This window comes from Leopardus geoffroyi, chromosome C3, assembly GCF_018350155.1.
Source record: "Leopardus geoffroyi isolate Oge1 chromosome C3, O.geoffroyi_Oge1_pat1.0, whole genome shotgun sequence".
NCBI classification, from domain to species: Eukaryota; Metazoa; Chordata; class Mammalia; order Carnivora; family Felidae; genus Leopardus; species Leopardus geoffroyi.
Window position 1 is genome coordinate 26070945 of NC_059338.1, and position 16977 is coordinate 26087921.

Sequence of the window (16977 nt, forward strand, 5' to 3'; positions counted from 1 at the left end):
GGGTTTAAAGAAAAAATGGAAGAACTGGCACTCAGTTCTGTAGTCAGATTGTGCTATAAGGCTCACAAGAGCAACAATAAAAGCTGTCCCTTGTTTCTCCCCACGCCAGCCCTCTGTGCTTTCATTTTTTTGTCTATTTCTTCTGATACTTATCTTCATATTTCTAATTAACATGTATCTTTGTCTTGGTTTGTTAATTTCAGAACTTATCCACGGACATGCTGTTAGAGTATTTGCAAGTTTAGCTCACTCTCTTACCCTTCACTGAAATGGGGTGGGTCGCTGGTTTTTTTGTTAGGAACCCTCAACAAAAGCGACTTCAAACCTCTTCTTTTTTTATGTTCACGTTCTCTGAAAGGATCCTCTGCTTGTCTTTCTGAGGGGTTAGACTGCAGGTGTTCTAGAGCTGGTGGGAGAGAGTCCTTTTGTATGCAGACTTGCTCTTGATCCCTTTATATTCACTTCCTTATTTTACCCCAGCCTTCCCTGTCCCCTTCAGTCCCAGGTCTGGGAATACATCCATCTTGTCTCTGACACAAATAATTGTTAATGGTTTTTGAGCACTCGTCATATGCTAGTCATTGAGCTAAGAACTGTATATATACTGATCTTAATTCTGTCAACAGTCTTCTGCCAGGTAGATAATATTGCTCCCATGTTATAGGCGAGGAAATTGAAGCTGAGAGGGCGTAGAACTTGACTAAGATCACACAGCGAGAATGTGTAATGTGTAGGCTTCAGGTTAAGTCTGACTGTTGAACCTGCGTTCTTAACCACAGAGGTATATTGCCTGCTAAGTTCCTCGGTAGCAGCGTCTCTTCTTTGCAAAATTTGGATAAATACTGGTTTGGGGTTTCTTTGTCCCTTCTGTTTTTATTTCTTTTTTGTTTTTTAAATTTTATTTATTTATATATGTACGTATGTATGTCCCTTCTGTTTTTCATCTGTTCCCCCCGCCGCCACCTTCCTGTGGGTTTCTTGAACATTTTTTAGAATTCCACTTTATCTGCAGTAGTCCCCCTTACCTGTGGTTTCCCTTTACGTGGTTTCAGTTACCTGTGGTCAACCGCAGTTAGGAAGCAGATGATTCTTCCTGACATACTGTCAGAAGGGCAGTAGCAGCCTAATGCTACATCACAGCGCCTACATCGTTTTCACTTCCTGCCTTCACACAGGTGTTTTATCATCTCAGATCATCACAAGAAGAGTGGGTAGAGTACATTAAGAGATTTCAAGAGGGAGAGACCACATTCACGTACTTTCCATTACAGTATATTGTTAAGATGGTTCTATTTTATTATTAGTTATTGTTAATCTCTTACTGTGCATAATTTATAAATCAGACTGTATCGTGGGTGTGTATGTATAGGAAAGCACAGTATACGTGGCATTCAATACTATTAATGGTTTCAGGCATCCATTGCAGGGTCTTTGTATCTGCCATGGAAAAGAGGGAACCGCTGTAGGGGTGCCTGGGTGGCTCAGTTGGTTAAGCGTCTGACTTTGGCTCAGGTCACGATCTTATGGTTTATGAGTTCAAGCCCCTCATTGGAATCTGTGCTGACAGTGTGGAGCCTGCTTGTGATTCTCTGTCTCTCTCCGCTGCTCCCCTGCTCTTGCTCTCCTCTTTCTCTCTCAAAAATGAATGGATAAACTTTATTAAAAAATAAAAAAGTGGGAACTGCTGCAGGATATTTGTGTAACCTGAGTGGATACCAGGTATTATGTTGTGTACGCCTGATTTATCACCATCCACTGGCTGTTGACATCTTCCCAGTTCAAGTGAAGTGTCAAAACCTTACCTCTGTTTACCCTCTTTCATGTATAATTGTTGTAAATATTTCCTCTGTATGCTTTGAGACCCACATAAGACAGTGTTACAGTTTTTGCCGCAAATATCAAAGCTAAAGAGAAAAAAATGGATGTTATAAACCTATATTTTTACTCTCTTCATTGTTCTTTTTCCCTCATGATTGAAGATTCCTTCTTTTACCATTTCCTTTCCATTTAGAGAACTTCCTTGAATCCTCCTTTTAGGGTAGATCTTCTGGTGACAAATGTTTTGATTCCCTCTTTGTTCCTGAGGGATATTTTTGCTGGTAATAGAATCTGGGTTGGCAGTATTTTTCTTCCAGCACTTGGAAAATGTGTTCCTTCTACTTTTTTCCAGGGTTTCTGATGAGAAATCTTCTGTCATGTGAATTGTTCCCATAGGTAAAATGTCATTTCTCTCTTGCTGCTTTCAGGATTGTTTTTTCTTTGTCTTTAGGTTTCAGAAGTTTGTCTCTTTGTCTTGGAGTTGATTTCTTTGAGCTCACCTTGTTTGATGTTTGTTTGCTCAGCTTCTTGAATCTGTAGGTTTTATATCTCCTGCCAAATTTGAGAAAATGTCAGCCATTATTTCTTTCTTTTTTTTTTTTTTTTTTTTTATTTTTTTTTAACATTTATTCATTTTTTTGAGAGAGACAGAGTGAGAGCAGGGGAGGGACAGAGAGAGAGGGAGACGCAGAATCCGAAGCAGGCTTCAGGCTCTGAGCTGTCAGCACAGAACCTGATGTGGGGCTCAAATTCACGAACTGTGAGATCATGACCTGAGCCGAAGTCAGATGTTTAATCGACTGAGCCACCCAAGCGCCCTAGCCATTATTTCTTTAATACTTTGAAGCCCCCTTCTTTCTTCTCTTCTTTTAGGACTCTGATGGTGTGGATAGTAGATCTTTTATTGTAGTTCCACAAATCCCTGAAGCTCTGTTCATTTTTTAGTCTCTATTTTCCCCAGTTCAGATTGGCTAATTATTATTCTGTCTTTCAGTTAATGGATTCTTTCCTCTTTTTTCTCCATTGGCTGATGAACCCATCTATTGGGTTTTTTATTTTAGTTGTGTGTTTTGCTTCTAAAATTCCCATTTCAGAGGCACCTGTGTGGCTCAGTCAGTTGAGTGTCCGACTTTGGTCAAGGTCATGAGCTCATGGTTCATGAGTACAAGCCCCACATCGAGCTGGCTGCTGTCAGTACAGAGCCCACTTTGTATCCTCTGTCCTCCTCTCTCTGCCCCTCCCCTACTTGTGTGCATGTGTGTGTGTGTACACGGGTGCGCGCTCGCTCTCTCTCAAAAACAAACAATTTTTTTAAATAAAAAAAAAAATAAACTTCCCATTTCAGCTCTTCTTCTCTATATCTTTTATTTCTTTGCTGAGACATTCTGGGTTTTTTTTTGTTTGTTTGTTTTAAGCATTTTCATAATGGCTTGTTACAACATATTTATGATGACTATTAAAATTCTTGTCAGATAATTCTAACATGTGCGTCTACTCTGTGTTAGCATCTGTCGATTGTCTTTTGTCATTCAAGTTGAGCTGTTTTTTGTTCTTGGGTCGATAGTGATTTTCATTTGAAACTTGAACATTTTGGGTATTGTGTTTTGAGATTGTAGAGGTTATTTAAATCTTGTGTTTTAGCTGGCCGCCTCTGACACTATACCAGCAGAGAAGAGAGGGTGCCATCTTGTTAACTGCCAGATGGGTTAGAAGTCCAGGCTTCTCATCTGGCATCATTATGCTGGGTGGGGTTGGAAGTTCAGCCTCTCCACTGGCCTCCTAGGCTGATTCCATCCTGGCTGGGAAGCATAGGAGTGTCTTGTTCCTCCTGTTCCCCATGTGGCCTCCACTTACACTGCAGTGGGAATCCTCATTACAGGCTGGTGGGTGTGGAAATCTGGCGGCCCACTGAGCTTTATCTCACACCAACACAGTTAGTGGGGAAGGGTGCCTTGCTATACCCAGGCAAGAGTGGAGGTCTAGATTCTATTTAGACCTCGTTGACTGGGATGGAGGTGAGGCTGCAGTTTCTCGAATGGTGATTGCCGGGATAATTATTGCCTAAAACTTTTCTGTCTCCCTGGGCTGTCCTTTCCTGGTCCTTTGGCTCATGAAAGCACGCTCTTCTTGAGGCTTTATTTGTGTGATTCCATTGGTGTTACTGGGTATTGGCTTCTCCATCACTTGGTCTGGGATATATAAGGCAAAATAAAATCCAGGGAACTTTCTGTTGTGGCATTCCTCATATCTTGTAATCTCTAGCCAGTCTGTCTTTTCTCTTTCTCTGCCTTTCAGAGTCTTTTTGTTTGTTTTATATGTATTGTCCAGGGTGTTTAGCTCTACTTAGCAGGATTCCTTTTTTAGTTATTTTAAATAACAGATACTTATTTTTACTGTTTTGTTTACACTGTGGTGGTGCTGTTTCTGAGACAACCTCAGAAAGCTCAGATACTCCCTGCCTTCCCCCAAGGGGGGAAAAAGTTATGTCAACACTTAAGGGCTAGCAAATTGTAGACTCTTGTAAAATATTTGAGTCTTTTATTTCCTGGAGCCACTTGTAGTGTTATCTTGAGCTATGAAGAGCTTTTGTTACTACATATAAAGATGTCATATAGACGTTCTTATTTATTGCTTAGTTGGGAAAGCTTGTTGTGGATTTGAGTGCATGTTAAAAAAGGAAATATTTTTGACCCCGGCAGCCAGGGTGGTGTGTGTGACTCTGCATTTTTATCCATGAGAGCGCTACAGTGTACTTTAACTTAGAATATGTGCTAAATTCTTTTTTTTTTCCCCCTCCAGCTGGAGTCGAGATGGTCATAAGCTCGTGAGTGCTTCTACTGATAACATAGTGTCACAGTGGGATGTCCTTTCAGGCGACTGTGACCAGAGGTTTCGGTTCCCTTCACCCATCTTAAAAGTCCAGTACCATCCACGAGATCAGTATGTTAATCTGCGCTGTTCTTTCCTGGGGCAGGGTCTGATTCTGTATGGACTAGCTCCAGGCTCATGACAATTTCAGTTTAAGGTTTTAGGAGGCAAAAGTACACATCTCTTCAAACCTTCTACATAAAATAATGTTTCTGTCTAGGTTGGCTCTCCTGAATAGATTTTAAGGAGAGTGAGTGCTATATAATTAAAAACTGGCCAATATTAAGACGTTGGAAGCAGGCAGAGGTTAGGAATAAGTATAATAACGGGTCCTTGACCTGGAGCTTTCCACGCCTCCCGTCCCTCCCTACCCCTGCTAATTATTTGAATTTCTTTTGACGGAAATAGTTCAGTATTCCAACTACATTTAAGAAAAAGAGTTACCCACCATTCCATTACCCAGACATAACTGTTTTCATTTTTCTGGGTTCTCTATTAGTCAGGGTCTCTTTAAGTATAAAGCTTGTTATATCGTGCTTTATAGCTCACAAGGCATGCGTATGAGATATACGTAAATATGTATTTTTACATGGTTTTAGTTTGTTAGTTACTTTGTTGCATACGTATTTCTACTAGTTTGCTACCACTTCATATTTAATTTTAATGATTACATCCTGTTGCTGTACTCAGTTGTTTTTGTTTCCCTGTTATTAGACACTTAGATTTTAGGCCTTTCCGCGTTTTAAATTTGCTTGGGCTGGGACAGTTGATGAAGGGAGTGACAGGCATCAGGGAAAAGGGCAAGAGAATTAGCCTTCTGATACCAAAGCAACAGCCAATGTACTATTCATATTTTTAAACAGGAACAAGGTTCTCGTGTGTCCCATGAAATCTGCTCCTGTCATGTTGACCCTTTCAGATTCCAAGCATGTTGTTCTGCCGGTAGACGATGACTCCGATTTGAACGTGGTTGCATCTTTTGATAGGCGAGGGGAGTATATCTATACAGGAAATGCAAAAGGAAAGGTAAGCCTGGAAGTTAGTGAAATAAGCATCAGTCGTTCATATTTACTTGCTTTGCTTCCGTTGACGTTTCTTTTATCCCTGGACTACGCATGTCTCCTGCTGATGGCAAATGTAGCCTGTTTTCCTCTCATGCCTTCATAATAATTTCTGTTCTTTTGATTTAGCGTGGTGAGGGATTAATTCAGCCTTAGGAAGGGGTGGAAGGGCCTTTTGCTGGATGCTAGTAATGAGGGGCTGTTACTCAATTATAAAAGTTAAAAGTCATAGCATAAAGTAGAACACATCTGTTGAAAACGTTTTAATGCCTGGTTCTGTAAATCTTGTATAATTCAGGCCAGCTTAATGTATGGTTTTGTGGAGTAGAAGTCAGGTTTAGCTGGGCTTTCAGGTCCCTTTTAAAAGCTTAGAGTTTGTTGGGGCGCCTGGGTGGCTCAGTCGGTTAAGCGGCCGACTTCGGCTCAGGTCATGATCTTGCGGTCCGTGAGTTCGAGCCCCGCGTCGGGCTCTGTGCTGACAGCTCAGAGCCTGGAGCCTGTTTCAGATTCTGTGTCTCCCTCTCTCTGACCCTCCCCCGTTCATGCTCTGTCTCTCTCTGTCTCAAAAATAAATAAACGTTAAAAAAAAATTTAAAAAAATAAAATAAAATAAAAGCTTAGAGTTTGTAGTTCCATTAGGAAACTTGATTTTTTTTTTTTTTTAATGTTTGTTTATTTTTGAGAGAGAGAGCGAGCACGGGAGAGGCAGAGAGAGGAAGAGAGAGAGAATCTCAAGCAGGCTCCACACTGTCAGCACAGAGCCCGTTGCGGGGCTCAGACTCATGAACCATGAGATCATGACCTGAGCTGAAGTCAAGAGCTGGACGCTTAACTGACTGAGCCACCCAAGTGCCCCTAGGCAGTGTGTGTGTGTGTGTGAGAGAGAGAGAGAGAGAGCGCGAGAGGGAGATTGATATTGGGGCATACAGGCTAGTATAATTTCATGACTGTCTTAGAACGTGGCCATTTTTGGAAACTGTGGTAAACTACACACAACATAAATTACAACGTAAAACTTATCATCTTAACCATTCTTAAGTGTACAGTTGAGTGATATTAAGGACATTCACGCTACTGTGTACCGATCACCACCATGTATCTCCAGAGCCTTTTTCATCTTGCAGAACTGAAACGCCACTTGTTTACCAAGGACTTCTGTTCCTTGCTCCTTCTCCAGCCCCTGGCAGCCATCACCCTACTTTCTGTCCCTCTAGATTTGGCCACGCTAGGTACCTCCTGTAAGTGGACTCATACGGTATTTGTCTTTTTGTGCCTGGCTTATATCACTTAACCTGATGGCCTGAAGTTATATCACTTAGCCTGATGGCCTGACGATTCCTTCGTGCACAGCGCAGGCCAGAATTCCCCTCCTTCTTGTGGCTGAATACGGTTCCATCGTATATATGCACCACCTCTTGTGTTCCCACTCGTGTGTTGATGGAATACTTTGGTTGCTTCCACCTTTTGACTATTGTGAATAACACTAAACATTCTATTTTAAGAAAAGGTTAAGACACGGTCCTTTATTTGAAGAATTAAAAGGCGGTACCCGTTAATCAGGTTGAATACATGAGAACAGAAATGTTTATATTTCTACCCAGCTTTAGAAATGGAAGCCAGCTCTAATTACTCGAAGTTTCCAGAATACTTAACTTTCTTTTTTCCCTTTCAACTTTAGATTTTGGTCCTAAAAACAGATTCTCAGGATCTTGTTGCTTCCTTCAGAGTAACAACTGGAACAAGCAATACCACGGCTATTAAGTCAATAGAGTTTGCCCGGAAGGGGAGGTGAGACCTTGTCTTTTTAGGGACAGTTTTAAAAGTGAGTAGAATGCAAACATACATTGAGATTCACAGTTTTTGTGTATATTATGCGTACATTTTTAAGAAAGTTTACTTAAAAAGTAATCAAACTGTCAGTATCTGGTTCTTAAGTCCATAAAATGTTCCGCATTGAACCAGCAGTCACTTCTTCTTTCTCTGGAGGTTGTCGGGCACTCCTTTTACAGAAAAGATATCTGGGTGGTATGTGCTTAGACCTACAGTGTCTGGCACATGGTAAGCACTGGGCAAAGTCAGCTCTTCTTATAATCAGAATTGATGTCACAGAATTCACATAGTAATTGAACATACATTCTGTTTACATAAAGTCTGTTTACCTTTTTAATGTCAGGTGTTTTTCTGGTAAGTTTGGTTACCCGGCTAGAAGTAGGTAGGTCACAGAAACGACAAGAATCAGGTTGTGAGTGTGAGGAAGAGGGATGACAGTCCTCCTGTTTTGTGTAGGACCATTCGTGTGTACTTTGAAGACATTGATGTTCAGTATTCTCTTGAATTAAGAAAAGGTTGGTGAAATCTGTAAGAAGGTAGTGAGATAACTTCTATGTTAGATTTCCAGCGTCACTATAGTAAAAATTTGAACATTTTAAGATGACAGATTTAGTTTATTAACTCATTAGGAAGAATACGTTATGTACAAAACAGGCGACGAAAATGAAGTATTCACATACATCTATCAGTTGGTGAATTCAGTAAGCTGGTTTCAGTTTAGAGGTCTTGGATTTCAGTCAAACACTGAAGATTAGTTGGTGCATATAGGGTTCAGGGATACACGCAGAGTATACAACATATTTTCACTTCAAATTATATTTTGGTTTGGAAGGTGATAGGTAAATTACATAAGTACTCTAGCCTATCACTGAGTCTCTTCTCAGTTTATTAGTTGTCTTATGGTACTGTTCTAAGTAATGGGTAGTAACGGAAAATGTTAACAGAAGCAGATTTCTGACCTTCGGTGTTGATATTTTTATCCTTTCTCTAGTTGCTTTTTAATTAATACAGCAGATCGGATAATCCGGGTTTATGATGGCAGAGAAATCTTAACTTGCGGAAGAGATGGAGAGCCCGAGCCTATGCAGAAATTACAGGACTTGGTAAATAGGTACGTCTCACAACCTGGGAGACCACGGGATAGTTCATGACCTGGGCTCAGCTTCTGGTTCTCCTTGGGTACTTTCTTTGTCCTTCAGAACCCCGTGGAAGAAATGTTGTTTCTCTGGGGATGGAGAATACATAGTGGCCGGTTCAGCCCGGCAGCACGCCTTGTATATCTGGGAGAAGAGCATTGGCAACCTGGTGAAGATTCTCCATGGCACGAGAGGAGAGCTCCTCTTGGACGTAGCTGTGAGTAAAAGGAGAGGTTGCTGTCGTCACTGACGTGCAACACGTCATCTCGGATCCATTCTTAGAGCCGATTTTTCTTTCCTTCCTTAAATTTAGTGGCATCCTGTTCGACCCATCATAGCATCCATTTCAAGTGGAGTGGTATCTATCTGGGCACAAAATCAAGTAGTAAGTCTTTTTCTGGTTTAATTGCTTTGAAGCTAGACACCCTTTCTTTATATCCGAGAACCTTACAGTTAGTAAGCTAAAAATGACCTGTTTAATTTCTTTTGCATGTGCTTCTTGTAACTTAATTAAATATAGATGCAGTTTTGCTTTATTTTGGTGGGAGAGATTTAGCCCAAAGCTGATTTACTAGCTCTGTTTTCAGGGAGAAAGCCTGTTGTATTTTTCTGTTACTCACCTGAGAGAGAGTTCTCTTTTGCTCTTCTTACTTACAGCTCAGTTAGTTTCTGTTTTACTTCCCGGTTTTATTTTGAATACCTTTACTTTGTAATTCGCATACCCCTAAGAAAATGTTAACGTTTTACCTGATCATTTCATCCTAAGAAGATTAAAGATGACGGTTCTTATGGAAGAACTCTGGTTAATAAGAGAATGTTTAAGATCGAAATACCTTAAGATAATAAAACCTTACAGATACCTGATTTTTATTATCTGCCAGGTTTGATCTCCGAGTTCTGCGTCTCTTACATTCTCCGATCTTTCACTTATATCAGTAACGTGTAGCTCGTAGACTGCTGCTGTCTCATGTGGTTAAGTAGTGTATTTTGTCTGTGGCGTAGGAAAATTGGAGTGCATTTGCCCCAGACTTCAAGGAGTTGGATGAAAATGTAGAATATGAGGAAAGGGAATCAGAGTTTGATATTGAAGATGAAGATAAGAGTGAGCCTGAGCAGACGGGTAAGATTTCTTGACTGCAGTCTCTTTTTCTTTAAGCTGACGCAGTTTTTTGTTTTTTGTTTTTTTAATTTTTTTTAATGTTTTTATTTATTTTTGAGACAGAGAGAGACAGAGCATGAGCAGGGGAGGGGCAGAGAGAGAGGGAGACAGAATCCAGAGCAGGCTCCAGGCTCTGAGCTGTCAACGCAGAGCCCGACGCAGGGCTTGAACTCACGGACTGTGAGATCATGACCTGAGCCGAAGTCGGATGCCCAACCGACTGAGCCACCCAGGCGCCCCAAGCTCACACAGTTTTGACAGTGTTTCAAGAGTCTTTCGGTGGTCGGCACGGACAGAGGGCTTCCATGGGCATTTTTCATTTTTCCTAGGGTTCCACAGCACTCCTACCATTTCTGTGTGTGTTTCCTGATTAATTGCACATGGTTAAATGAGGATTTACATGCAGCACCTAGCAGTGCTCGGCATGGGGGTGGAAATTCAGCATATGTATGTTTATTTATTTATTTATTTATTTATTTTAATTTTTTTTTAACGTTTATTTATTTTTGAGACAGACAGAGCATGAACAGGGGAGGGGCAGAGAGAGAGGGAGACACAGAATCTGAAACAGGCTCCAGGCTCTGAGCTGTCAGCACAGAGCCCGACGCGGGGCTCGAACTCACGGACCATGAGATCATGACCTGAGCCAAAGTCGGACGCTTAACCGACCGAGCCACCCAGGCGCCCCAGCATATGTTTGTTGAATGATTAAGTATACTGAACTATTTGGTTTTCCTTTTTTGTTTCTCTGGAATTTTAGTGTATGGATATCATTAGGCTGCAAGTAAAAAGCAGTTTTATACTTCTTCTCATACCTCCACTGTGTTTTTCTCCTGCAGGGGCTGATGCTGCAGAGGATGAGGAAGTGGATGTCACCAGTGTGGACCCTATTGCTGCCTTCTGTAGCAGGTGAGCCACCTCTGCACGTGAGACCTCAGGGTGCTGCTGCTCCTGCTCCCCCTCCTCCTGGCTGTTCTGTCAGCCTTCGTTCATTAGTTCAAAATGATAATGTCTTTGGTGTACAAGAAATCCCGTCCCTGTTCCCCTGATAGAGAATCTTAAGAAAAACTGAAATAATTCATTTATGCTGTTTATTTTTACGACTGATTTTATTATCGGTATAGTCAGATTTCCCTTAACTCATCTTGGCTTTCTTAAAGTTCTAGATCCATACCTGTTGCTTATGGTTAATGTAGGTGATTCTGCCCTAGAGGAAGGGTTCATGGTTTAAGCAACTGTCTCCTCTTTTTTCCAATCCCTTGGCTGATCCTGTTCCAAATAGTGATGAAGAGCTGGAAGATTCAAAGGCTCTATTATATTTACCCATTGCCCCTGAGGTAGAAGATCCGGAAGAAAATCCTTATGGCCCCCCACCGGATGCGGTCCAAACCTCCCTGATGGATGAAGGGGCTAGTTCAGAGAAGAAGAGGCAGTCTTCAGCAGATGGGTCCCAGCCACCTAAGAAGAAACCCAAAACAACCAATATAGAACTTCAAGGAGTACCCAATGATGGTAAGAGCTGCGTCTTGCCCCTGTTGCCGAACAGACATCACTGTTTCCTCTCTAGCACAGTCTGGTCATTTCCTATTTGAGGGATTTTACCTTGAAGGAAATTTCCCATGAGTCTTTCTCTTTTCTTTCCTTTCTTTTTCTTTTTAATCGCGCCTTCCAGCTTGGTAATGATTTCATCTTCTTTTGCTTCTCTTTTAAATCAGAGAAATTATGCCTTCTAGTACTTGGCCTAAGTGACAGCTTTCCATCTCCTGACATCTGGCTCAGAGTGCTTCATTACAGCATTCTTCTTTTTCCCTGTGGAGTGGTGTCACTAGGTGGTAAAGTACTAGTCAGGCCTGGATAATCTTTGCATTCTTCCTGCCTACCTTTGCAGTCGGACTCCGGAAGCCTTTATCATCGCCTCTTGGGATAGGACGGGGGATAGGTTGGACGGTGCGTGCGTGTGTTTACTCCCGAATGCCATCCGTTCTCTTCTAGCTAAGCACACACTAGTGACTTGTGCAGCCGTGCGTCTCCCTAGTGTGGAGTATGCCTGCTTGCTCCAGGCAGTGTGGTGTTTGTTGATCACTGCTGAGTTGTGCATCAACTCTGCAAGTTGTTTCACTGTTTCTGCTTTACAAAGGAGAAACTTTAGGCTTTGAGAGGTCAAGGGGCTTGCCCAAGGTCTCGGGCAGTGGCGTAGTCAGTATCGTTGCCCTAGTCTGTCTGGTTCCAAAGTCCAGTTCCCCTTCTGTCACATGCCAGTGTGCCCATGTGCATCCCTGGCCTGGCGCATGCGATATGTCGTCAGTGTGTTTTTCAGCTACCTTGCTGGTGTAGAGCTGCCATGGGATGAACCATACAGGCCATCTGTGCTCTTTGGTCAGGCAACTATTTCCCATTTAGCGGCCACACTCGTCTGTAGTTTTAGAATCAGAGCAAACTTTCCTCCTTGTATTAATGGATCTGGGACCCGAGAGCAACACTCTTTGCTCCCGGGTAGTCACAGCGTGCGGCGCGTGTCTGGTTGGGGTGCTGGGATGGGCGGCGTGTGGATCCCTTTCCGTGCCTCTCTGTCCTTTTACAGAAGTCCATCCACTACTGGGTGTGAAGGGGGATGGCAAATCCAAGAAGAAGCAAGCAGGCCGGCCTAAAGGATCAAAAGGTAAAGAGAAAGATTCTCCATTTAAACCGAAACTCTACAAAGGGGACAGAGGTTTACCTCTGGAAGGATCAGCGAAGGGTAAAGTGCAGGCGGAGCTCAGCCAGCCGTTGACAGGTAAGGACACACTGGGAGCGCTGTCTGGCTTGCTTCGTGGCCTTGCTTTGTACAGCCCCTGACTCCGTTTAACTGCGGCGTTCTTTCCCTCCTTCTCTCCTTTTCCCAGTGGCAGACATTCTCTGAGTTTCAGGCTGCTGCCAAGGGCAGGCAAAACCAGATTTGGCTTAATTCAGTGGCTCTTAACCTTGGGTCTGTAAATAGGTTTCAGGGGATCTATATACCCCTGATATTATATGCAAAACATCGTGTGAATATTTTTGTGGGAAAGATGCCCATAGCTTTCATCAGATTCCTGTAGGAATCCGTGAGCCCCGAAAGGGTAAGAACCCCTGGTTTAATTCATTTCTTTGCCTGTGTTTGCTTCCAGGTTTTTGTTTTGTTTTGCCTGAAATGAAAGAGCCAGACAGATAACCAGAAGTGTATAAAGCTTGCTTTATGAAGCCCTAGCTGTTTGTAGCGTTTTGTCTTTCTTTAAACTGTTCACATCCCAGAGGTGGGGGTTCTCTCTCTCTCCGTAGTCCAGAAGCAGTGACAAAGCTGTCAGTAGTCCCGTCACGTTGAGGAAGAAGGTGAGATGGTTTTCCAAATAGGATGAGATTACCACAAAAGACCGCAACCATATCTGTGTAGCTTCTTAACTCCTAAGCCTTTGAAACTTATACTGAGTTTTCTCACTTTGCTTGAGGGAGGAAATTTTTGGGGGGATGGAGAACAATCTTAATGTCCTGTCAAATACTTGTGAATGCAGGCCAAATGGTCTCTTGTTTGGAAAATAGTAATCAAATTAGAATCCATTTCTATTCAGACATGACTGGGTTTTGGAAAACGTATGTATGAGCATCGCCTTAGTGCGGGCAGTGCTCTAGATTCCCTGTGGCTAGGTCAGGAGACTCAGAGGCAGGGCTGATAAAGTGTCAGTGGTTGTATTCAGATTTTATTCCTCAGGCTTAAAAATTAAAAAAAAAATTGTTTTTTAACGTTTATTCATTTTTTGAGAGACAGAGACAGAGTGTGAGTGGGGGAGAGGCAGAGGGAGAGGGAGACACAGAATCCGAAGCGGGCTCCAGGCTCCGAGCTGTCCGCACAGAGCCCGACGCGGGGCTCGAACTCACAAACCGTGAGATCATGACCTGAGCCAAAGTCAGCCGCTTAACTGTCTGGTGCGTCAGGCACCTGCCCCATCCTCTGGCTTTAAAATTTTAACTCCAGCGTGTGACCCCAGCTGTGCTGGCGTGACACGCTACTACAACGTGGAACAGAGTTCCTTGTTTGAGGTACACCTTCAGTCAGTTGATCGTGATGAACATGAGTTCTCTTCCATAGAGAAGCTGAAGCAGACTCAATTACTCACTTTGAGTATTCCGCCTCACGCGCTAGATTTAGATGTTCTGTTTTCACAGCCAACGCGTGGCAGTGACAGCAGCATTGTTTCCCCAACAGCGCTATTTATGTTGTTCACTGGGGATCAGTTACCACCTCTACATTCAGTCCACTGAAGGCTCTCTCTGTATGTGTTTTAAAATAGCCGGGACGAGTTTCATGGCCATTGCCAACAAAGATTGCAGGCCAGTAATTGATTCATGTAAATACAAACGATCCTTCTATAGCCTAGTTCTTGTACAAGCTGTGGCCACTACAGAAAAACACGGTTTACCTTTAAATAGATTTCTCTGGCCTAACGAGCTGAAATGCTTGAGGCTGATGTAAAATGTGGCCAGACATACGGAGTTAATTGAAATACTCTAGGACATAGTCTCCTAGCTTCTTCAAAACCTGCCAGTAATTAATCATTCGCTTTTTAATAGTCAGTGTATGGCAAATAAACCACTTAAAAGTTTTTGAAAATTCACGTTTCCCTTTCTATAACTCAGTGATTTCCACTTTTAATTATAGTTGATCTGATCACTAGCAGTTAGGTAAATATCCCTGGCCTTTCTTCAGTTGGGTTTCTGTCACAGACCCTGTGAACCACTGTTAGATTTTACAGCATAGAGTACAATAGCAGTGTCGTTTCTCAGATATACTTGAAAAATGTCTAAACGAGGGGCGCCTGGGTGGCGCAGTCGGTTGGGCGTCCGACTTCAGCCAGGTCACGATCTCGCGGTCCGTGAGTTTGAGCCCCGCGTCGGGCTCTGGGCTGACCGCTCAGAGCCTGGAGCCTGTTTCGGATTCTGTGTCTCCCTCTCTGTCTGCCCCTCCCCCGTTCATGCTCTGTCTCTCTCTGTCCCAAAAATAAATAAACGTTGAAAAAAAAACTTTAAAAAAAAAAAAAAGAAAAATGTCTAAACGAGAGTCAAAATCAAATGTCGAAAAGTTTGCTCAGCCATTTTTATTTCCTAAAATTCTCAAAACTTCTCAAAATACTGAATACAGTTTGCAATGACATTTTCAAGTATGTGTGTAATACATGCCTCAGTAGTAGAAGTTAGTGTTTCGAAGCTCCTGGCAAGAATGGATACCATTATCTAGAGCCTATTAGAAGTTAATTCCTACTCACTGTGCTGACAAGGTTAAATAAGGTAGTGACCTCATTAAAGGCTAGAACTTGTATCTCGGAATAGCGGGGGGCTGTAAACCGGACTTTTATTTTCTACATTATTTTTAGTAGGTGCTCGAGTTGATCAGCCTTAAATAGAGGCGGCTGTTCTAACAGCTTCATCCTTAAAATTTTTTTTTTATGTTTATTTATTTTTGAGAGAGAGACAAGAGCGTGAACGGGGGAGGGGCAGAGAGAGAGGGAGACACAGAATCCGAAGCGGGCTCCAGGCTCCGAGCTGTCAGCACCGAGCCCGATGTGGGGCTCGAACTCGTGAACCTCGAGATCATGACCTGAGCCCGAGTCGGACGCTCAACTGTCTGAGCCACCCAGGTGCCCCATTACAGCTTTATCCTTTAGAAGGACTAGAGGGGACTTCCACGCCAGGGGGATGATAGGTCTTTTGACATCACGCAGACAGAACAACTGCTCAGATGATGCAAACACTGCACCAGCCTCTCATGACTGTGCAGCTCACACTTCCCCGCGTAAACTACACTTCCTTCCTCCCGTTTTCACCTTTCTTCTCTGGCCCCGTTCCTTGACTTTTTCCTGAATGGAAATCTCCCAAACCGCAATGGCCAGATGAAACCAGAGAATGCTGAGGAGCAGGATTTAGAAAACCTCAAAGGCAGCCATTGTGGTTTGCTCCCAAGACTTCCTCAGAAGGCTGCACCCAAATTCACGGACTGGCTGCGGTGTGGTTTGGGTCTTTATGGAGGCTTCGCACTGGGGGAGAATGGGGACAGCTCCATTAGGCCTCTTGAGTTTCAGGACAGCCTGTTGGATCTTTTGTGTGGGATTCTGAGGTAAAACCTCTTTGGCATTCGAGTTTTGTGTTCTTCCGCGCCTCAGAGATGTTCCATAAAAAGCGATGTGTGGTCATTGTAGATTTTCAGGAGATACTAAGATACGAAACCTGATCCAGATGCCTGAGGTTGAAGCATCTTCAAAAATCAATTCAGTGGGAGGATTGTATTTGCAGAGCCAAGCTTTGCGGATCTCCCCTCTCCCCCAGTGCCCTACTTTTGCATCAGAGCCAAATTGTTTGAAAGGATTACAGGTGCAGGCTGTGTTGCTGCTCAAGGTAGATAAATGGCCACCGTTTGTTAAAATGTGCAGTTGACCAGTTACTGATGAAGCTATTCGATAAGCCCTAACTGGCCCTGATAAAGCTGATAGCCTGTTGTGTGTTGCAACAGGAGATTATGCATTTTGAGGGAAGATTAGAAGACACATAGACCTGTATAGGAATGATCTGGCCATCTCGAACTTGGGCCTACAGAAAATTCTTCCCTGTCAAACAGCTCATTGGTGTTAAATAGCTTCAGTGGACCCACATCCGTGAAGACATGCCTTCCGTGATGAATGAGGACCCGTCAGCGAAGCTTACTTAGCGATGGTAGCCCTGAGTGAGCTTTGGACTTTTTGGAAAGGCCAGATCCACATCGTCGACGCCATCTCTGTGATTCCCCTAAATTACCTTATTAGATTCTCTCCAGAGTACAGCCCTCAGAACAGAAACTTGAGATTGAGCAGAACCACCAGGGTCCTTGTTGCTGTGTGACTGCTCAAAGACTGCCCAAGAACTAGGGCTTCTCGGCAGTAAACAGAATCAGTAGCCAAGTGTGACAGAGTTGTGGCACGTCGCACACATGGTCTAAAGGCCTCTTGTAATGGTGGGCATGAAGAAGTTGGTATGTACCTGGGTCTCGTGGGGGTGGCGAAGGCCAAAGCGAGCATAGGCGCTGCTTCTGGGGGCACACGGGCACCATGTCGATTTCCCTGCGTGT

At 43.1% G+C, this 16977-nt stretch overlaps 1 protein-coding gene across 2 annotated transcripts in view; it reads left to right on the forward strand.

Annotated features, from left to right (window-relative positions):
* Positions 1–16977, forward strand: part of RBBP5 (RB binding protein 5, histone lysine methyltransferase complex subunit) — a 36332-nt gene that overhangs the window by 14997 nt on the left and 4358 nt on the right. The window contains exons 4-13 of one of the 2 annotated variants that reach the window (XM_045456290.1): positions 4618–4758; positions 5550–5712; positions 7426–7535; positions 8569–8688; positions 8777–8930; positions 9027–9098; positions 9716–9833; positions 10712–10781; positions 11155–11384; positions 12454–12645. In XM_045456290.1, coding sequence (XP_045312246.1) covers positions 4618–4758; positions 5550–5712; positions 7426–7535; positions 8569–8688; positions 8777–8930; positions 9027–9098; positions 9716–9833; positions 10712–10781; positions 11155–11384; positions 12454–12645 — 1370 coding nt within the window. The remainder of the gene's footprint in view (positions 1–4617; positions 4759–5549; positions 5713–7425; positions 7536–8568; positions 8689–8776; positions 8931–9026; positions 9099–9715; positions 9834–10711; positions 10782–11154; positions 11385–12453; positions 12646–16977) is intronic. The other variant, XM_045456292.1, reaches the window with a different exon arrangement.